Raw genomic sequence first — 18,951 nt, 5'->3', positions numbered from 1 at the left:
TGACACCATTCTAAAAACTGCACCCCTCAAGCTACTCAAAACTACATTCAATAAGATTATTAACCCTTCAGTTGTTTCACAGGAACTAAAGCAACGTGGAAAGAAAAAATGGACATTTTAATTTTTCCAACAAAAATTTTCTTTTAGCATCAATTTTTCAATTTCTCATGGGCAACAGGATAAAATGGATCATAAAATTTGTTGAGCAATTTCTCCTGAGTACACCAATACCTCATATGTGGTCATAAACCACTGTTTGGGCGCAAGCAGGGCTCAGAAGGGAAGGAGCGCCATTTGACTTTTTGAATGAAAAATATGCTGGAATATTTAGCGGTTGCCATGTCACGTTTGGAGAGTTCCTGTGTGCATAAACATTGGAGCTCCTCCACAAGTGACCCCATTTTGGAAACTAGACCCCCCAAGAAACTTATCTAGATGCATAGTGATCACTTTGAACCCCCCTCCCAGGTACTTCACAAATTGATCTGTAAAAAAAAAAATACTTTTTTTCACAAAAATTTCCTTTTAGCCTCAGTTTTTTCATTTTCACATGGGCAACAGGATAAAATGGATCCTAAAATGTGTTGAGCAATTTCTCCTGAGTACACCGATACCTCATATGTGGTGATAAACCACTGTTTGAGCGCACGGCAGGGTCCGGAAGGGAAGGAACACCATTTGACTTTTTGAATGGAAAATTAGCTCCAATCGTTATCGGACACCATGTCGCGTTTGGAGAGCCCCTGTGCACCTAAACATTGGAGCTCCCCCACAAGTGACCCCATTTTGGAAACTAGACCCCCAAAGGAACTTATCTAGATGTGTAGTGAGCACTTTGAACCCCCAAGTGCTTCACAAAAGTTTATAACACAGAGCAGTGAAAGTAAAAAATATTTTTTTTCCTCAAAAATGATTTTTAGCCCACTATTTTTAATTTTCACAAGGCTAACAGGAGAAATTGGACCACAAAAGTTGTTGTCCAGTTTGTCCTGAGTACGCTGGTACCCCATATTTGGGGGGGAACCACTGTTTGGGCACACGGCAGGGCTCAGAAGGGAAGGAGCGCCATTTGACTTTTTGAAATGCAAATTACTTCTAATCGTTAGCGGACACATTTCGTGTTTGGAGAGCCCCTGTGTGCCTAAACATTGGAGCTCCCCCGCAAATGACCCCATGTTGGAAACTAGACACCCTAAGGAACTTATCTAGATGTGTAGTGAGCACTTTGAACCCCCAAGTGCTTCACAAAAGTTTATAACGCAGAGCCGTGAAAATAAAAAAAATTTTTTTCCTCAAATTATTTTTTAGTGCGCAATTTTTTATTTTCACAAGGGTACCAGGATAAATTAGACCCCACAAGTTGTTGTCCAGTTTGTCCTGAGTACGCTGGTACCCCATATGTGGGTGGGGACCACTGTTTGGGTACACGTCGAGGCTCGGAAGGGAAGTAGTGACATTATGAAATGCTGACTTTGATGAAATGGTCTGCGGGCATCATGTAACATTTGCAGAGCCCCTGATGTACCTAAACTGTGGAACCCCTCCCACAAGTGACCCCATTTTGGAAACTAGACCCCCCCAAGGAACTTATCTAGTTGTGTGGTGAGCACCTTGAACCCCCAAGCGCATCACAGAAGTTTATAACGCAGAGCCGTGAAAATAAAAAATATTTTTTTTTGCTCAAAAAATGATTTTCAGCCAGCAATTTTTTATTTTCACAAGGGTACCAGGATAAATTGGACCCCAAAAGTTGTTGTACAGTTTTTCCTGAGTTCGCTGGTGCCCCATATATGGGGGGGAACCATTGTTTGGGCACACGTAAGGGCTCGGAATGGAAGTAGTGACATTTTGAAATGCAGACTTTGATGGAATGGTCTGCGGTCGTCGTTACGTTTGCAGAGCCCCTGATGTGCCTAAACAATAGAAACCCCCCACAAGTGACCCCATTTTGGAAACTGGACCTCCCAAGGAACTTATCTAGATGCCTGGTGAGCACTTTGAATCCCCAAGTGCTTCACAGAAGTTTATAACGCAGACGTGAAAATAAAAAAAAAATTTTTTTTCCACAAAAATATTTTTTAGCCCCCAATTTTTTATTTTCCCAAGGGTACCAGGAGAAATTAGACCCCCAAAGTTGTTGTGCAATTTTTCCTTAGTACGCTGATACCCCATATGTTGGGGTAAACCACTGTTTGGGCACACGTCGGGGCTTGGAAGGGAGGGAGCATCGTTTAACTTTTTGAATGCAAAATTGGCTGGAATCAATGGTTGCACCATGTCGCGTTTGGAGACCCCCTGATGTGCCTAAACAGTGGAAACCCCACAATTCTAACTTCAACCCTAACCCCAACACACCCCTAACCACAGCCCTAACCCCAACACATCCCTAACCCTAATTCCAACCCTAACCCTAATTCCAACCCTAACCCTAATTCCAACCCTAACCCTAATTCCAACCCTAACCCTAATTCCAACCCTAACCCTAATTCCAACCCTAACCCTAATTCCAACCCTAACCCTAATTCCAACCCTAACCCTAATTCCAACCCTAACCCTAATTCCATCCCTAACCCTAATTCCATCCCTAACCCTAATTCCATCCCTAACCCTAATTCCATCCCTAACCCTAATTCCATCCCTAACCCTAATTCCATCCCTAACCCTAATTCCATCCCTAACCCTAATTCCATCCCTAACCCTAATTCCATCCCTAACCCTAATTCCATCCCTAACCCTAATTCCATCCCTAACCCTAATTCCATCCCTAACCCTCTTTCCAACCCAAACCCTCTTTCCAACCCTAACCCTAATGGAAAAATAAAAATATAAATAATTTCTTTATTTTATTAGTTGATCCTGCCTATGGGGGTGATAAACGGGGGTTTGTTTACTTTTCATTCTATTTTGATCACTGTGAGACTTTCACAGTGATCAAAATGAATGAATGGAAATTGCAGCCGGCGGGCGCACTGCGCATGTGCCCGCCATTTTCCAATATGGCGGCACCCATGGTCCGGGACCGCGGGACACCGGGAGCCATAACGGCACTCGGTGAGTACCGGGGGTGGGAGGAGGGGCGATCGAAAGCCGGGGGGGAGCGGAGGGAAGGCGGGGGGGAGATGACAGCGGTGGCACATCGCCACTGTCATTCAGTGGCGGGGGGCAGATCGCCCCCGTTAACGGGTGGGGGGAGTCGGATCGCTGTCACAAGCCTTATCCGATGCTACAGCAGTGTCGGACTTGGCTGGATTGTAATATTTCATCAGTTTTCATTGATGAAATATTACTATTGCTCTGATTGGCTGGCTGTTTCACTTTTAACAGCCAATCAGAGCGATCGTAGTCACGTGGGGGCGAAGCCACGCCCCCTATGGTGAAGAACAAAGCCCCCTGTGTCTGCGGGTCGGGTGACCTTTCAGTGACCTAGGTCACCCGACCCGCAGGGCGGCTTTAAAGTCATGACGCCACATAGGCGTCACTGGTCAGATTGGTACCAGTTTTCATGACGCCTATGTGGCGTCATTGGTCGTGAAGGGGTTAACAAACTTTGGAATTTTTTTCATCACTTAAATAATAAAAAACAACCTGGACATATTTGGTGTCTATGAACTTGTAATGACCTGGAGAATCATAATGGCAGGTTAGTTTTAGCATTTAGTGAAAAAAAAAAAAAAAGTGTGAGATTGCACTTTTTTTTGCAATTTCACCGCCCTTGGAATTTTTTTTTCCCATTTCCGAGTACACAACATTGTAAAACCAATGATGTCGTTCAAAATTACAACTCGTCTGCAAAAAAACAAGCCCTCACATGGCCATTTTGACCAAAAAGTTATGGCTCTGGGAAGAGGGGGAGCAAAAAATGGAAACCAAAAATACCTCTGGTCGTTAAGGGTTTAAACTGCATTTTTTTTTTGCTGCACTTAATGGCAAAATGACAGCAAAAAAAGTTTGTTTTTTTTTGTCAAGGATTGTGCTAAACGCAATCAAAAATTGTGATTTGACAGCAGTGTATGACAGAATCTGATGTATAAAGTTTTGTACGTTGTGCTGATCATATGTAAATAGATTACTTGGATGCAACAGTGCAGACAATGAGGAGGCAGTGGTAACCAACCAGCACTATTTGTGTACTAGCAATATGAGTAATACAGTATATTATGACACTATTAGAACTAAATGCAATATCTTATTCAACGTTCTATTTATATGCATTGCAGTTGAACGACTGTTAATGAGTAATGCTTAGCCTTTTATGGATCTGCTTAACGGGCGTCACTCTTAATAACGAGGCACGTCACTGTTGTATTCTCTTTTAAGCACCTTTGATTGTTACACTGGCCCTAACAGGGGGTCACCAGTGTTTCCTGCAGTCACGTGATAGTGTGCTCCTCGCGCTGGCCATCTTTGTTCCTTGAAGCACAGCTCCGAACTAAAACCGTACGTCTACTCTGGAAGTAGTGGCCTGGTTTATTCAAAGCCTTATTTCTGGGCTGACCGGTGTTTCTCTATGGCCAGCAATCAACGTCTGACTTTCGGGCTTGACGTACGAATTCGATCTAAGGTGCTTGACCTATGTAGTCGATACCTCTCCAGGATCAGACCACTCTCAGGTGGTAGTTCTAGCACAGTGGGACCACGAGCCTGTTCTGTTGCCCACATATACTGTTTCTTTCACATACTGGCAGTAACTGATTTGTGTTTCACCATCCTGTCCTTTTCTATTTAGCAACTGGGCAACAGCCGTGCCTGACTGTCCCCCTCACATTCTTCCCTCGAGGGAACACACTCTGTCCTTAAGTTCCTGCATATCCAGGTCCAACCAGTAGATGGCGGCATTTACATGCAGGTGCTGTGCGATGTTGACTAAATGTATCTTCCATTCGCCACCCCTTAGGCTGTGTGCACACGCTGCGGATTCCGCTGCGTTTCCGCAGCGGTTTTGGCCGCTGCGGACACGCAGCAGTTTTAGCTGCGGTGTACAGTACCATTCATTTGAATGGGAAAAAAAAACGCTGTGCCGACGCTGCGGAAAAAACCGCGCGGATTTGCTGCGGTTTTGAATCCGCAGAAAGAATTGCATGTCAATTCTTTCTGCGGAAACAGCTGCGGGTTCCTATCTCCACCATTGTGGAGATAGTGAATCCGCAGGACCAAACCGCAGGCAAATCCGCAGATAATCCGCAGGTCTTTGGACCTGCGGATTATCTGCGGTTTTTGCAAAATCCGTGCGGATTAATCCGCAGCGGATTCCGCAGAGTGTGCACGTACCCTCACACATACATATTTACGATGGCATCTTCCTGCAGCATTATGGCAATATAAAGTGCTGTGTTGCTGTCTCAGTTATAAGTAATGAAGAATTAAAAGATCTTAAAGGCAAGCGTAATTGGGTGTTGAGGTGCTATCTTCTTTTCAACATGTGCAGAGGAAGAGGACGTTAAATTATTATATGATCAAGTTCAAGAGGAAATCGACAAGACGCCAAAACAAGTTACTCATTATCATAGAAGACTTGAATGCCAAAGTGGGCAACCGCAAACAGGAAACCGATGTTGGGAACTTCTGGACTTGGTGAATGAAACAAGGTTGGAGAAAGATTCTTTGAGTTTTATATGACAAATCTACTGTCTATCATGAACACCTTCTTCCAAAATCCCAAACAGATTCTCTACAAATGGACATCTCCAAATGGGGTCTATAAGAATCAGATTGACTAGATACAAGTGCTTCTCACAAAATTAGAATATCATCAAAAAGTTAATTTTATTTCTGTCTTTCAGTACAAAAAGTGAAGCTCATATATAGAATCATTTCAAACAGAGTGATCTATTTCAAGTGTTTATTTCTTTTAATGTTGATGATTATGGCTCACCTTTTGTATTGAAGAACTGAAATCAACTTTTTGGTAATAATTTTCTCATATTGTGAGAAGCACATGTATGTATTCATCAAAGATTGAGGTTGTCGTCCATTACCTTGAAAACAAGGTCAGAAGCTGACTCTAACACTGATCATGAAGTTTTGACGTCAAAGATTAGAGTCTAGCTGTGCAAATGGACAAGACAACAGGCAGTTTCCAACTTCGATTTCATCAACATACCTGATGACATCACTGGATATGGATAAAAAGAAAGTCTGAGGAATTATGAACACATATAAGGAATATTATTGGTTTCAATAAAGAATGGGCATGTTGTAAGACGCCAACAGGAATAAACTAACTGAGCCAGGAGAGATCAAGGAAAGAAGGAATGCGTACACGGAGCACCTCTACAAGAACAACTCTGTGATATGGGAAGAAACGGAGACTGGAAATAGTAGAGAGCCGAACATTCTGAAAGACTTCTGAAAGCTTCAATAAAGCTTCTGTCAAACCACAAAGCACCTGGATGTAACAATATTCCAATTCATCTAATAAAGTCTTCTGAAGGAGTAGTTTGTCATCGCATGCCTGTGTCCGCAGATATGGACAATTGATAAATGACCCAACGACTGGAAAACATCGGTGTTTATTTGTTTGAAATAAGGGAGATGCTACTGATTTATAGAAATCATCAGACTATTACGCTCATGCCAGCAAAATACTACTGAAGATCCTACAAAGATGGTTACTGCCATTGACAAAGAGCTGCCAGAATCGCAAGCAGGGTTCAGAAAAGGAACAGAAACATTAGATGGATAATGGAAAAAGCCAAAGCATACAACCAGGAGATTTTGTTTTTGCTTCAATGACTACAGCAAAGCCTTTAACTTTGTTGATCTCCAGAAACTTTTGAATTTCATGAAAAATTTTGGTGCGCCGAACCATCTGATCAGCCTCATTAGGAACATTTACATTGACCAAGAAGCAACCATCAGACTGGAACACTGCATGGTTCAAAGTAGAGCATGGTGTTCGACAAGGCTGCATCCTGTCCCAATTTCTTTTCATTTTATATGCAGAAGCTATGTTCAGGAAGGCTGGACTTGCTGTTAAAGGAAGGAATCAAAATTGCTTGACGAATCCTCAACGATCTCAAATACGCAGATGATACAACGCTGATAGCAACAAGCGTAGATGAATGAAGGACTTATTACAGAGTGTCAAGATGGAAGGCACGATCATGGAACTGCTACTCAACACAGAGAAGACTAAACATATTGGCTACTTCTAGGTATGACTGGGATACATTTGAGATAGGTAGCGATGAACTGGAAGTTGGAAAGGACTTCAACATACACCAGAAGTCAATAGGAGAATAGCAAATCAACAATGAAGTCACTGGACGAGGTCTTCAATTCAAGGAACATTTCACTGGCGACAAAGACATGGCTTGTACATACTTTGGTCTTTTCTGTGGTAACCTGCAAATGCGAAACCTGGATGATATAGAAACAAAACAGAAGAAGAAATGATGCCTTTGAGATGTGGTGCTGGTGAAGTTTGTTATCAATACCATGGATGGCAAGAGCGATAAAACAATTTTGGAACAAATAAAGCTATTGACATGTCATTTGAAGCAAGGATCACCAAGCTATGACTTGCCTACTTTGGAGACCTAATACGAAGGGAGCAATCACTGGAGAAGGACATCCTCATCAGAAAAATAGAAGGAACAAGGTGAAGAGGAAGACATGAAACGCGATGGTTTGATATTATCAAGATTTGGTCCTATTTAGACTTGCCTCAAGATCAATCTTCCTACAGATTATTCATCCATCAAGTCGCCATTGTTAGCAATCGAGCTGAAGGCCATTAAATAATGTCAGTGAATGACAGCATTAAAATGGCTAAATAGTAGCCATCTTAGTTAGCTGTTAGGCTTCATTCAGACATCCATTTTTCTCACTTATGACAAAAACTGAATAATTATTTTGATCAGTTTTTGATCAGCGTGGTCCAAGTGTCATTAGCTTTTCTCTACCTTCTCCTTTGTGACTGGATCTGAAAGGAGATGTCATCCAAGTGCTGTCAAAGCACAGATATCACTTGTACACAAAAAACTGATGTCTGAATGAGCCCTTAGTCATCTACTGTGTAACAACTTCTGAACTGATTACAAACACTGTGATGTATTGTATGTCATGGTGCACAAAGTGGATAAGAAATGTAGCTTTTTTTTTTTTTAAGGGAATAAAGTGGGTTTTTTTTGGGTAGAAATGAATAAAATGGCAGTATAAAATATGTTATCTATTTGAACCTTTAGGCCCAGGCTATACAGCAACTTGTGAGTTGCAGTAAAATAGCCAAAAGCCCGTAAAACGAATGAAGTAGTTTAAAAAAAAAAAAAAGTAAAAATCTGAAGCAACCTTCCAACAATCTTACTAAATCTGATATATTTGTCCCCAATATTTTTTTCCATAGAAGAATTACTGCTCAAACCTTTATTTGTGTTTGCTAATTGGTTCGCTAACGAACTGTGGCTCAGTCTTTTGGCACTTGTCTTGTTAACGTTGGCTGCCAGATTAAAGGCCTTTTGCTTACTATAAAATGTATACTGAGTGTAGAGATCAGAGGTTTAAAAAATGCTCCTTTCTTCATTGACTGTTTTTTTTTTTTTTTTTTTATCTTGCTTTTAAATACAGATTCATAATATGAAGTGTTTGCCCAACTTCCTCAGAGAGCAGCATTTTTATGTTTTGTTGGGCAAAGGGTGTGGTGTTCTTTTCCCATTCATTGTCTTCTATTAAACATGCATCTTTTTTCCTCTGTTTCAGGGTTACCTTAGCTACCATTGGGATCAGCTGGCTGGTCGTGGGAGCCACACTTGTTGGGCAGCTGCCAAACGGCAGGTAAATGCATCTTTAAAAGAGCTAACACTGTTATGTGTAGGTAGTTAAAGGGATGGTGTCCCCTGCAAAAACACTATTTAACTGTAGACACAGTAGTAACTTGCAGGTAAAGAGTGTTTTAATATTGTTTGGCTCTGTAACTAAGAGTGGCTACAGGGAGAAAATGAACTTTTCTGCTCGTTTTTAGACATCGTGATGGTGCAGTGGACTATATAGAGAAACCACTTACTATACAGTAAGGGCCCCGTCACACATAGCGATCTCGCTAGCGAGATCGCTGCTGAGTCACAAGTTTTGTGACACAACAGCGATCTCACCAGCGAGATCGCTGTGTGTGACAGCGATCAGCGACTGGCCCCCCTGCCGGTATCGCTGTAGGAAAGCCCTGGACATTTCTTTGATCGCTGGTCTCCCACTGGCCAGCACGCATCGCTGCGTGTGACAGGTGGGAGACCAGCGATCAGCTGGTAACTAACGTATACATCGGGTATCTAAAGGACGTGCGTCACTTAGAAACCCGATGTATACCTTAGTTACCAGCGCGCTGATGCAGGGAGCTGGTAACTAAGGTACACATCGGGTTTCTAAGTGATGCACGTCCCTTAGAAACCCGATGTGTACCATAGTTATCAGCTCCCTGCATCAGCGCGCTGGTAACTAATGTACACAGAGACGCTGCGCGCTCGGCGTCGCTGGTGCTGATCGCTTGTGAAGCTGTCTGTTTGACAGCTCACCAGCGATCATGTAGCGACTCACCAGCGATCCTGACACATTGATATCGTTGTCGGGATCGCTGGTGAGTCACTATGTCACTCCCTCTGCACCGTGATTGTGTGTTTGTTGCCACCCTGCATTATCTAGGCTTTCAGAAATAGTCATTAAATACCCCGCCCTACTGAAATGACTCTCCTCCTCTTGTCCAGTATATAATGCAAAGGTTACGAGTAGGGTGCAAAAACGAGAAAGTGCCACCTTATTTCGACTGCCCAAGTTGACCAGTGTGGAACGAATGTCAAGTTTTTTTTTTATCAGTAATTATTATTTGATATGTCATATAAATGATTAAGAAAAATAAAAAAAAAAGCCTGGTTTAAATTTATTTTAAATAATTAAATAATTGTTTACTAACCGTGAATAATCAATGCCTCGCCACCAACATTAATTAACCGTGATAGCCAAAGTGTTGCTCTCCTCCAGCATAAACTTAGAGGGCTTTCTCCAGGTATAGGTCAAAAATTTGTATATAGGGTAGATATAATCCAGCTATCCATCCCCAGTCAATCATAATATTGAAATCACTGAAATGTGAAGTGAATATCATTTATTATGATAGATAATTATAGATTGCAGATATCATCTAGATACTACAAGATAGTAGTAAATAATTATCAATAGCTCCTAACAAAGGGGTGGGCTATATTAGACCACAAGTGAACTGTTAGTGCTTAAAGATGATTTTGTTGGAAAAAGATAAGGATCTCGGTGTATTTGACCTAATTTTGATGGCTAAACGATGGGGTCAGCACATCTCCAAAATGATAATGTTTTATGGGTTGGTCACAGTTTGCAATGGTTAGTACCTGTCAAAAGATGGTCATCCACAGGGCCTGAGACTGGGACCTAGTCGCTTAAGGCTCACTAATGAATGGGAGGAACAATAACCATCTAATCAGAGTGTCACTGCTGCCTACTGAAAGCATCTACAATGGGCATGTGAGCAGAACTGGGTAGTAGAGAAGAGGAAGAAAGTAGATTTTCCTAGTGAAGAGATGGTAGCAGGATGCACTTTAGGAAAACTGCAAGCTGGCAGAGGCAATGTGCTGCTGTGGGCAATGTTTTTCTGGGAAAATTGGCTTGTGGCATTCATATAGATGTTACTTTCACATGTATTGCCTCACGAAACATTATGGCATATAAAGTACACAGGGCCGGATTATAGGCAGGGCAGGCGGGGCTTCAGCCCCGGGGCCCCCACCACAAGAGCTTCTAAGGGGGCCCCCACCACATTCCTGCTGGCTGCTGCAATGGCACTCCATCTTCTCCCCACCTAAAAGTGAGTGACCGTGGGGGCGGCATTATGTGCTCTGCTACCAGCAGCTTCTACAAGTAGCCTGAACGCTGGTGCTGCTGGTAGCATGCAAAGGCTTGTGATGAGATCACAGGAGGGTAAGGTGTCAGGGCCCCCGATCATGTGACCCCTGTCTCCTCCCCTCCTGTGACCTCATCACAGGTCCTGTGCGCACAGCACTGAGAGCAGCCATGTATGTGGAGTGCGGCTCTGCGGGTGGAGGTCGGTGCTGGAGGCTCCATTATTCTCTATGTGGAGTGCGGCTCTGCGGGTGGAGGTCGGTGCTGGAGGCTCCATTATTCTCTATGTGGAGTGTGGCTCTGCAGGTGGAGGTCGGTGCTGGAGGCTCCATTATTCTCTATGTGGAGTGCGGCTCTGCGGGTGGAGGTAGGTGCTGGAGGCTCCATTATTCTCTATGTGGAGTGCGGCTCTGAGGGTGGAGGTCGGTGCTGGAGGCTCCATTATTCTCTATGTGGAGTGTGGCTCTGCGGGTGGAGGTCGGTGCTGGTGGCTCCATTATTCCCTATGTGGAGTGTGGCTCTGCGGGTGGAGGTCGGTGCTGGTGGCTCCATTATTCTCTATGTGGAGTGTGGCTCTGCGGGTGGAGGTCGGTGCTGGAGGCTCCATTATTCTCTATGTGGAGTGCGGCTCTGCGGGTGGAGGTCGGTGCTGGAGGCTCCATTATTCTCTATGTGGAGTGTGGCTCTGCGGGTGGAGGTCGGTGCTGGAGGCTCCATTATTCTCTATGTGGAGTGCGGGTGGAGGTCGGTGCTGGTGGCTCCATTATTCTCTATGTGGAGTGTGGCTCTGCGGGTGGAGGTCGGTGCTGGAGATTCCCTATTACTGGGCAGAGGGGGCAGTAACCTTTTCAGAGCTGAGACTATCTTGGTGCTTTTTTGTTGTCACTTTCTAAGAATCATAGCATTTTGTTCCTTGTACATGTGACCCAAGTATGGAAAACAGGAAGTAACAAAACACATATTGCAATGTCCCTTTCCTGTCCCCACATATAGTTTAATGTTCCCCACTACCGTCAACCCCACATACAGTACTGCCATCCCCCACACAGTATAATATTCACACAGTATAATGTTCCCCCAGTACCGCCATCCCCCCCATACACAGTATAATGTTCCCCCAGTACCCAGTATCAGCCCTTGGTTTATGCAGGACTCTGCTGTCTGTGCTGGTTCTCATCGTCCTGGATGAGGTGAAGTTTGTGTGGGGTCAGGGAGGGTTTACAGGGTGGATATAGCAGAGACGTGTGTGTGCAAGGTGTACGGAACGGAGCCGTGTGTATGAGGCATAAAAAGCGGAACCGTGTGTGTATGATGTATGCGGTGCCATACGTGTACAAGGTGTATGGTGGGGAGCATTCATACCTCCCAGCGAGACAGTCCCAATTTTGAGAGAGATACTGCCCCGGTTGGGAGCTTACTTTTCGTGCGGACACAGGAGTACACGGCGGAGCCCCGAGGAGTACTTTAAAATTCGCATGTGACGTTCCACCGGAAGTGATGTGCTAGAAGCTGACCGGAAACTAGGTAATTTCGGGAGGAGATTGTGACGGAACCATGGAGGCACATTAGGGAATGCTTCAGATCCATCACCATGTCCTCCTCCAACAGCGCGGACAGCAGGATCGCCTTGAACTTGGGGATGTCGGCCATGTGAGCGGATCGTTATATTTCCTGCATCGGGAGGCTCAGGTGGGCACTACAGTGGGAGCCGGGCTGCTATAGTATCTTTATAGAATCTTTCTATCTCTGTTTCTTTATCTCTCTAATCTTTCTTTTCTCTCTCTCTCTCTCTCTCTCTCTCTCTCTCTCTCTCTCTCTCTCTCTCTCTCTCGCTCTCTCACTCTCTGTTCTTTCTTCTTTCTTTTCTTTCTTTCTCTGTTCTTTCTTTCCCTTCTTTCTTTCTCTCTCTCTGTTCTTTCTTTCTCTGTTTTCTTTTTTCTCTGTTCTTTCTTTTCCTCGGTACCAGTCAGCGTGCCCACAGTACCAATAGAATAAGGGGGTAGGAAACTAGGTGGCACTGGTCACTTTGAGCCTCTCATACTTTTTACTAGTGTATAATCATATGCCCTGAGCACCCCCGTAAAGAGGGCCAGCCCCAGACAACAGGCAACAAATCACTATTACCATCAGTCCAAGTGGACAATTATATACGTAAAGTTAATGATGTCCCTGTGCCAAGCAGTGCAGAGGATCAGAATACACTGAGGAGACTGAGTAGCGGGGTTTGGGGAGAAGAATTATATGGGGCCCATTATGCTGTATGGAGCATTGTATGGGGCCCATTATACTGTACAAAGTAACATATGGGGCACATAATACTGTATGGAGCATTATGTGGGGATAGGGGATGACTTTCTGTTTGTTGTGGATCTGACCGCTGGGACCCCCATGATCCTGGGAAACATAGCTTTGAAGAGCACCATGTAAATGGAGCTGTGGTCGATCATACGCACTGTGGTGCCATTCACATGTGGCTCTTCAAATAACTCCTTAAAGAGAGTGATGAGGAGACGACAAAGTATAGCAAAAATTCACTGATCGGGGTGAGGAGTGTAAAAGTTTGTGGGCTGGTGGTGGGGTTTGTGTGGCAGGGCTGCTTTTTTGTCCCATTCCGGCCCTGGTAGGCAGCGACCGCCATTTTATTAATGCAGCGCGAGGAATCGGATAAATATTAGACGGCGTCACGCTGAGAAGAGCTAGGTACCGCCTCCTCTCCTGTCACGCCTCCTGTCCTGTGGATCTCCTCTGCCTGCTCGCCGCGTTCACGAGCATCGTGCGCCCGCCGCCTGCTGTGTACCCGCCAATCAACTGCAGCGCCACGGTGATTAACCCCCTTGCCTCCAGGCTCCAGCTAGCTATATATTGATCGGGGGAGCTGTATGCGCGAGAGGGGAGCTGTACATTTGGGCCTGTATACCTGGAGGAGGAAACTGTATAAAGACGAAACATTGGAGAACTGTATAACCTTGGGGGGGGGGGAGCTGCCTGTATACCCTTGTAGGGGGCAAGAGCTGTATTATACAGCTCTTGCCCCCTACAAGGGTATACAGGCAGCTCCCTCCCCATGGGAATACAGCTCCCCCCCCACGCAAGGGTATTCAGCCTGTATTCCCATGGGGGGGACAGCTGCCTGTATACCCGGGCAAGAGCTGTATACCCGTGGGGGGGGGAGAGCTGCCTGTATACCCTTGTAGGGGGCAAGAGCTGTATACCCTTGCGTGGGGGGGGGGAGAGCTGTACTCCGGAGATAATACTAATAGAGAGCATATTGTTAAAAAAATGATTCTGATCTATGGGCAAACCATGCAATTTACAGAACTTTACATATCTGCTTCTAATGTGCCAGATGCCACAGAGATCTTGTGGGTCATAACTGCTTCGGCGACACAAGAGGGACGAACACAATTTTAGCCACAGAAACTATAATGCCAAATATGCCATTAACCTGCAGATATAGTGTTAATATAAAGATTAATAGCATTCATAATCGATACAGCCGTCGTTCTGAAAGCTCTGCTACATGGAGGAAATGATCTTTTTTCCTTCCCGCCAGCCTCTGACATTCAGTTATGGAGGCACGGCTTCAGTCACCGCTCAGTACAGAGTGGGCAGAGTCACCACGCGTCAGCACTAACCGACAAGCAGCTCTACAGTGTATCACTGCCAGGGTGTGGCTACAGCCGCTGCTCACTATGCTCTTTACTCAGCGATGACTGAAGCTGTGCTGGCCTTGCACGACTGAAAACCTGAGGTTGCAGGGAGGAATAAAGTTCCTTCTGACAGCCTGGCTTTCAGTGCTGCAGCTGTATGACTTTAAAACGCTCTAAACCTGCAGATTACCCCATATCTGCAGGCTAATAGTGTTTTTGATATGATTGGTTCCCTTTAATGTTCTGTTTTATTAAGGCATTTCACTTACAATCTTTTGGTAACTATAAGTTTTTCTGATTTGTCCATAAAAAAAAAAAAATTGCAGCCCTACTTTCCCCACTGTAAGGCTAGGTTCACATTAGCGTTTGTTTGCACAGCGTATCGTCTGCATGTCAAAACGCATACAAACCCATGTTTACTGAGTTTTTTTTTATCCGCATCAGCTTAAACATGACTGCAAAAAAACGCTGCGCTTGCATGCATATTTAGCATGCTTTTGCGTTTTTTCAGCGCATGCGGTCGGAGAATTTTCTTGACACAAGCCACACCCAATGGGCGTGTCTCATTTCCCGGACATGATTATGTGAAAAAAACGCATGCATTTCGAACACATGTACGCATGTCCTTGCGTACGCATGCGTTTCCATAGACAGTAATGCATTTTTTTACGCACTCATCCGCATGCCTGCATATATTTGATGGATTTTTGACACCTCAAAGTGCAACATGTGTTCACCGGACACCGCAAAACGACGAATGCGTATGCGTTATCATGGGAACGCATGCAAACGCGTGTCCCTGCGTACACCATGTTAAAGATATGTATCCATGACACATGCGGATCTATGAGGAGGAAACGCACGCACAGACGCAAATGTGAAACCAGCCTAATCTTGGTAAATATTGTGATACCTTTGCATGAACAGTGAAAGTCAAGTCCTCCTCCCCATTACCCATGGTAGGCGCAGTGCTCCATAGTGATTGCTAGTGGCATTCACATAAGACATTTCCTCTAAAGATCATTCCTATAAGGCAAAAGCTTCATGTTAAAAGTAATGTGTTAGTAGGATCAATCCTCCTAGGCCATCTATATATGAATGTACAGTCATGGCCAAAAGTTTTGAGAACGACACAAATATTATATTTTCGCATGATCTGCTGGCCTCTGGTTTTTGTGTGTTTGTCAGATGTTTTTATCACATACTGAAATATAATTGCAATCATATTATGAGTAGCAAAAGGTAATATTGACAGTTAGAATGAGTTAATGCAGCAAGTCAATATTTGCAGTGTTGACCCTTCTTCTTCAGGACCTCAGCAATTCTTCCTGGCATGCTCTCAATCAACTTCTGGATCAAATCCTGACTGATAGCAGTCCATTCTTGCAAAATCAATGCTTTTATTTTGTCTGAATTTGAAGGTTTTTGTTTGTCCACCCGTCTCTTGATGATTGACCACAAATTCTCAATGGGATTAAGATCTGGGGAGTTTCCAGGCCATGGTCCCAAAATCTCTGTTTTGTTCCCTGAGCCATTTAGTTATCACCTTTGCTTTATGGCAAGGTGCTCCATCATGTTGAAAAAGGCATTGTTGATCGCCAAACTGCTCTTGGACGGTTGTGAGAAGTTGCTCTTGGAGGACATTCTGGTACCATTCTTTATTCATGGCTGTGTTTTTAGGTAAGACTGAGAGAGAGCCCATTCTCTTGACTGAGAAGCAACCCCACACATGAATGGTTTCAGGATGCTTGACAGTTGGCATGAGACAAGACTGGTGGTAGCGCTCACCTTGTCTTCTCCGAATAAGCCATTTTCCAGATGTCCCAAACAATCGAAAAGGGGATTCATCAGAGAAAATGACTTTACCCCAGTCCTCAGCAGTCCACTCCCTGTACCTCTTGCAGAATATCAGTCTGTCCATGATGTTTTTCCTGGAGAGAAGTGGCTTCTTTGCTGCCCTCCTTGAGACCAGGCCTTGCTCCAAGAGTCTCCGCCTCACAGTGCGTGCAGATGCACTCACACCTGCCTGCTGCCATTCCTGAGCAAGCTCTGCACTGCTGGTAGCCCGATCCCGCAGCTGAAACACTTTTAAGAGACGGTCCTGGCGCTTGCTGGTCTTTCTTGGGCGCCCTGGAGCCTTTTTGGCAACAAGGGAACCTCTCTCCTTGAAGTTCTTGATGATGCGATAGATTGTTGACTGAGGTGCAATCTTTCTAGCTGCGATACTCTTCCCTGTTAGGCCATTTTTTTGCAGTGCAATGATGACTGCACGTGTTTCTTTAGAGATAACCATGGTTAACAGAAGAGAAACAATGATGCCAAGCACCAGCCTCCTTTTAAAGTGTCCAGTGGTGTCATTCTTACTTAATCATGACATATTGATCTCCCAGCCCTGTCCTCATCAACACCCACACCTGTGTTAATGGAGCAATCACTGAAACGATGTTAGCTGGTCCTTTTAAGGCAGGGCTGCAATGATGTTGTAATGTGTTTTGGGGGATAAATTTCATTTTCTAGGCAAATATTGACTTTGCAAGTAATTGCTGTTAAGCTGATCACTCTGTATAACATTCTGGAGTATTTGCAAATTGCCATTAGAAAAAATGAAGCAGTAGACTTTGTAAAAATTAATATTTGTGTCATTCTCAAAACTTTTGGCCATGACTGTAGGTCTTAGGAAGCTGAATATAATGATATCTTGATATATTTGATCTGATGTCGTATTTTGTAGAAATGCACATTTTCCTTAATTTGTAAATGATCTGTTAGGATTTCTGGTATGGTGATAGGTCTCCCTGAGAATCTCTCTCCTAGATTTTATTTTAAATGAAAGGAGGCGTTACCAATGTGAGACAAGTAGATCAGGAGAGCAGACTGTCAGTCATTATGTCTCGCACTGGGTAACACCCCTTTTGTATAAAATAAGCTCAGGAGACAGATTCTCATGCCGATCAGGGTCTGGCCCATAGCCCTGAACAGATCATTTACATTGAAGAAAAGCAAGTGTTTCTCTGGAATAAGGTCGCTGATAACAAGGTATCCTTTTATTCCGCTTCCTATTACCTACATGTCCATGTAATTGACTTAGGAGAGTTGATCCTATGGTCATTCCCTTTAATGGACAGGTCTGACATTTTAAGTGTTCAGAAAGTTTAGGAAATTGTAATTTTCAATAAAAAAAATCTTTTTCTTTTTTTTTTAACTATTAACACATGAATTTAATACATTTTTGCATCATTATTACAGGGTAAAAAACTGGTTCAGTGAGAAGGTCCATATTGTCTGCTGTCGAATTTGCGGCCGAGCACTTTCCAGTGCCATTCAGTACCATAATAAGTGAGTTGAAATTTCATAAACTTCTATCTCTATGTAAAATCAAAGCTGCAATGTTGAGCACCTGTGGACAGTTTTTACTCTTATTTTATCCATTAACCCGTTTTGTGTTTATTTTTTGTAAATTGGTCACTTGCATGAGAGATTCACCCCTTCAGTATTTTTCCTGCAGTGGTCTTATGCCGAGTAAGAAATCTGATTAAACAGGCTGTCTATCTAGAGAAGACATCATGTCTATGCATTCCAGGGGCATTTGTTAATATTTGTGTGCACGGTTACAGGCTTTTAATATACTCAGCAACTCTGGCCACTCCAGTGGTTTACAGCGGCAGGCAGAAGTGATGTCTGCGCCACCTGGATGTCAACAGGACCACTAAAGCCTGTGATTGGCTCCATCAGTCAGGTGACTAGAAGAGCGCATGATCAGATGCTTTTCAAGTCATGTGACCGCTGTGTTCGTTCATATGCGGACAACCCTTTTAGTGATAAATGCACATTTGTCTTTACAATTGTGACCATACACAAAAAATGGCGACATACAACAACGATCTCATAATTGTTACCGTTTTTGGCCAATCTGTTACCTGTGTGTTCAAACAACATTATCCAGCGAATGTATTACAAAGCCACTCATCCACACGTCTTCTGAAGTATATGCAATTTCAATATCGTTATTCTTATTGATCTGTTATTTTCACAGAGAAAACAGACCCAAAAAGGGAGGAATTTGTGTGGCCAATCACACGTCTCCAATTGATATCATTATTTTAGCTAATGATGGCTGTTATGCGATGGTGAGTACAAAACTTTATGTATTACTTTAAAGGCAACCTGTCATATGTTTCCCACCTATGGAGTACTACTGCTATGTGCTCTTAAAATGCAATTTTACTACTTTTGTATTCCCGCATACCTCCAAAATATGACTGGTCTGATGGTCAGGCTTAAAGCAGTTTATGACCTAGACCCAATAGGGTAGATTCATCAAAGCATTAATGCTAAAAACTGGCATAAAAGCTTTTGATAAGTTGCAAGGTGTTGTTACTGTAAGCATTTTTTTTTATCCTGTTTGACTCCCCTGGTGAAATGGATGGAGGTTGGGCATGGC

At 43.7% G+C, this 18,951-nt stretch overlaps 1 protein-coding gene across 1 annotated transcript in view; it reads left to right on the top strand.

The window, feature by feature from the left end:
* Positions 1 to 18,951, top strand: part of GPAT3 (glycerol-3-phosphate acyltransferase 3) — a 152,785-nt gene that overhangs the window by 107,877 nt on the left and 25,957 nt on the right. Inside the window, exons 4-6 of the mRNA XM_073541745.1 lie at positions 8,698 to 8,772; positions 17,757 to 17,846; positions 18,544 to 18,637. Of these exons, the coding sequence (XP_073397846.1) occupies positions 8,698 to 8,772; positions 17,757 to 17,846; positions 18,544 to 18,637 (259 nt within the window). The remainder of the gene's footprint in view (positions 1 to 8,697; positions 8,773 to 17,756; positions 17,847 to 18,543; positions 18,638 to 18,951) is intronic.

The sequence above is a fragment of the Dendrobates tinctorius genome, unplaced genomic scaffold (assembly GCF_039654945.1).
Source record: "Dendrobates tinctorius isolate UK_male_01 unplaced genomic scaffold, ASM3965494v1 ptg000011l, whole genome shotgun sequence".
Taxonomy (NCBI): domain Eukaryota; kingdom Metazoa; phylum Chordata; class Amphibia; order Anura; family Dendrobatidae; genus Dendrobates; species Dendrobates tinctorius.
Note: the sequence above shows the minus strand (reverse complement) of the source record. Positions and strands in the feature narration are given on the sequence as shown.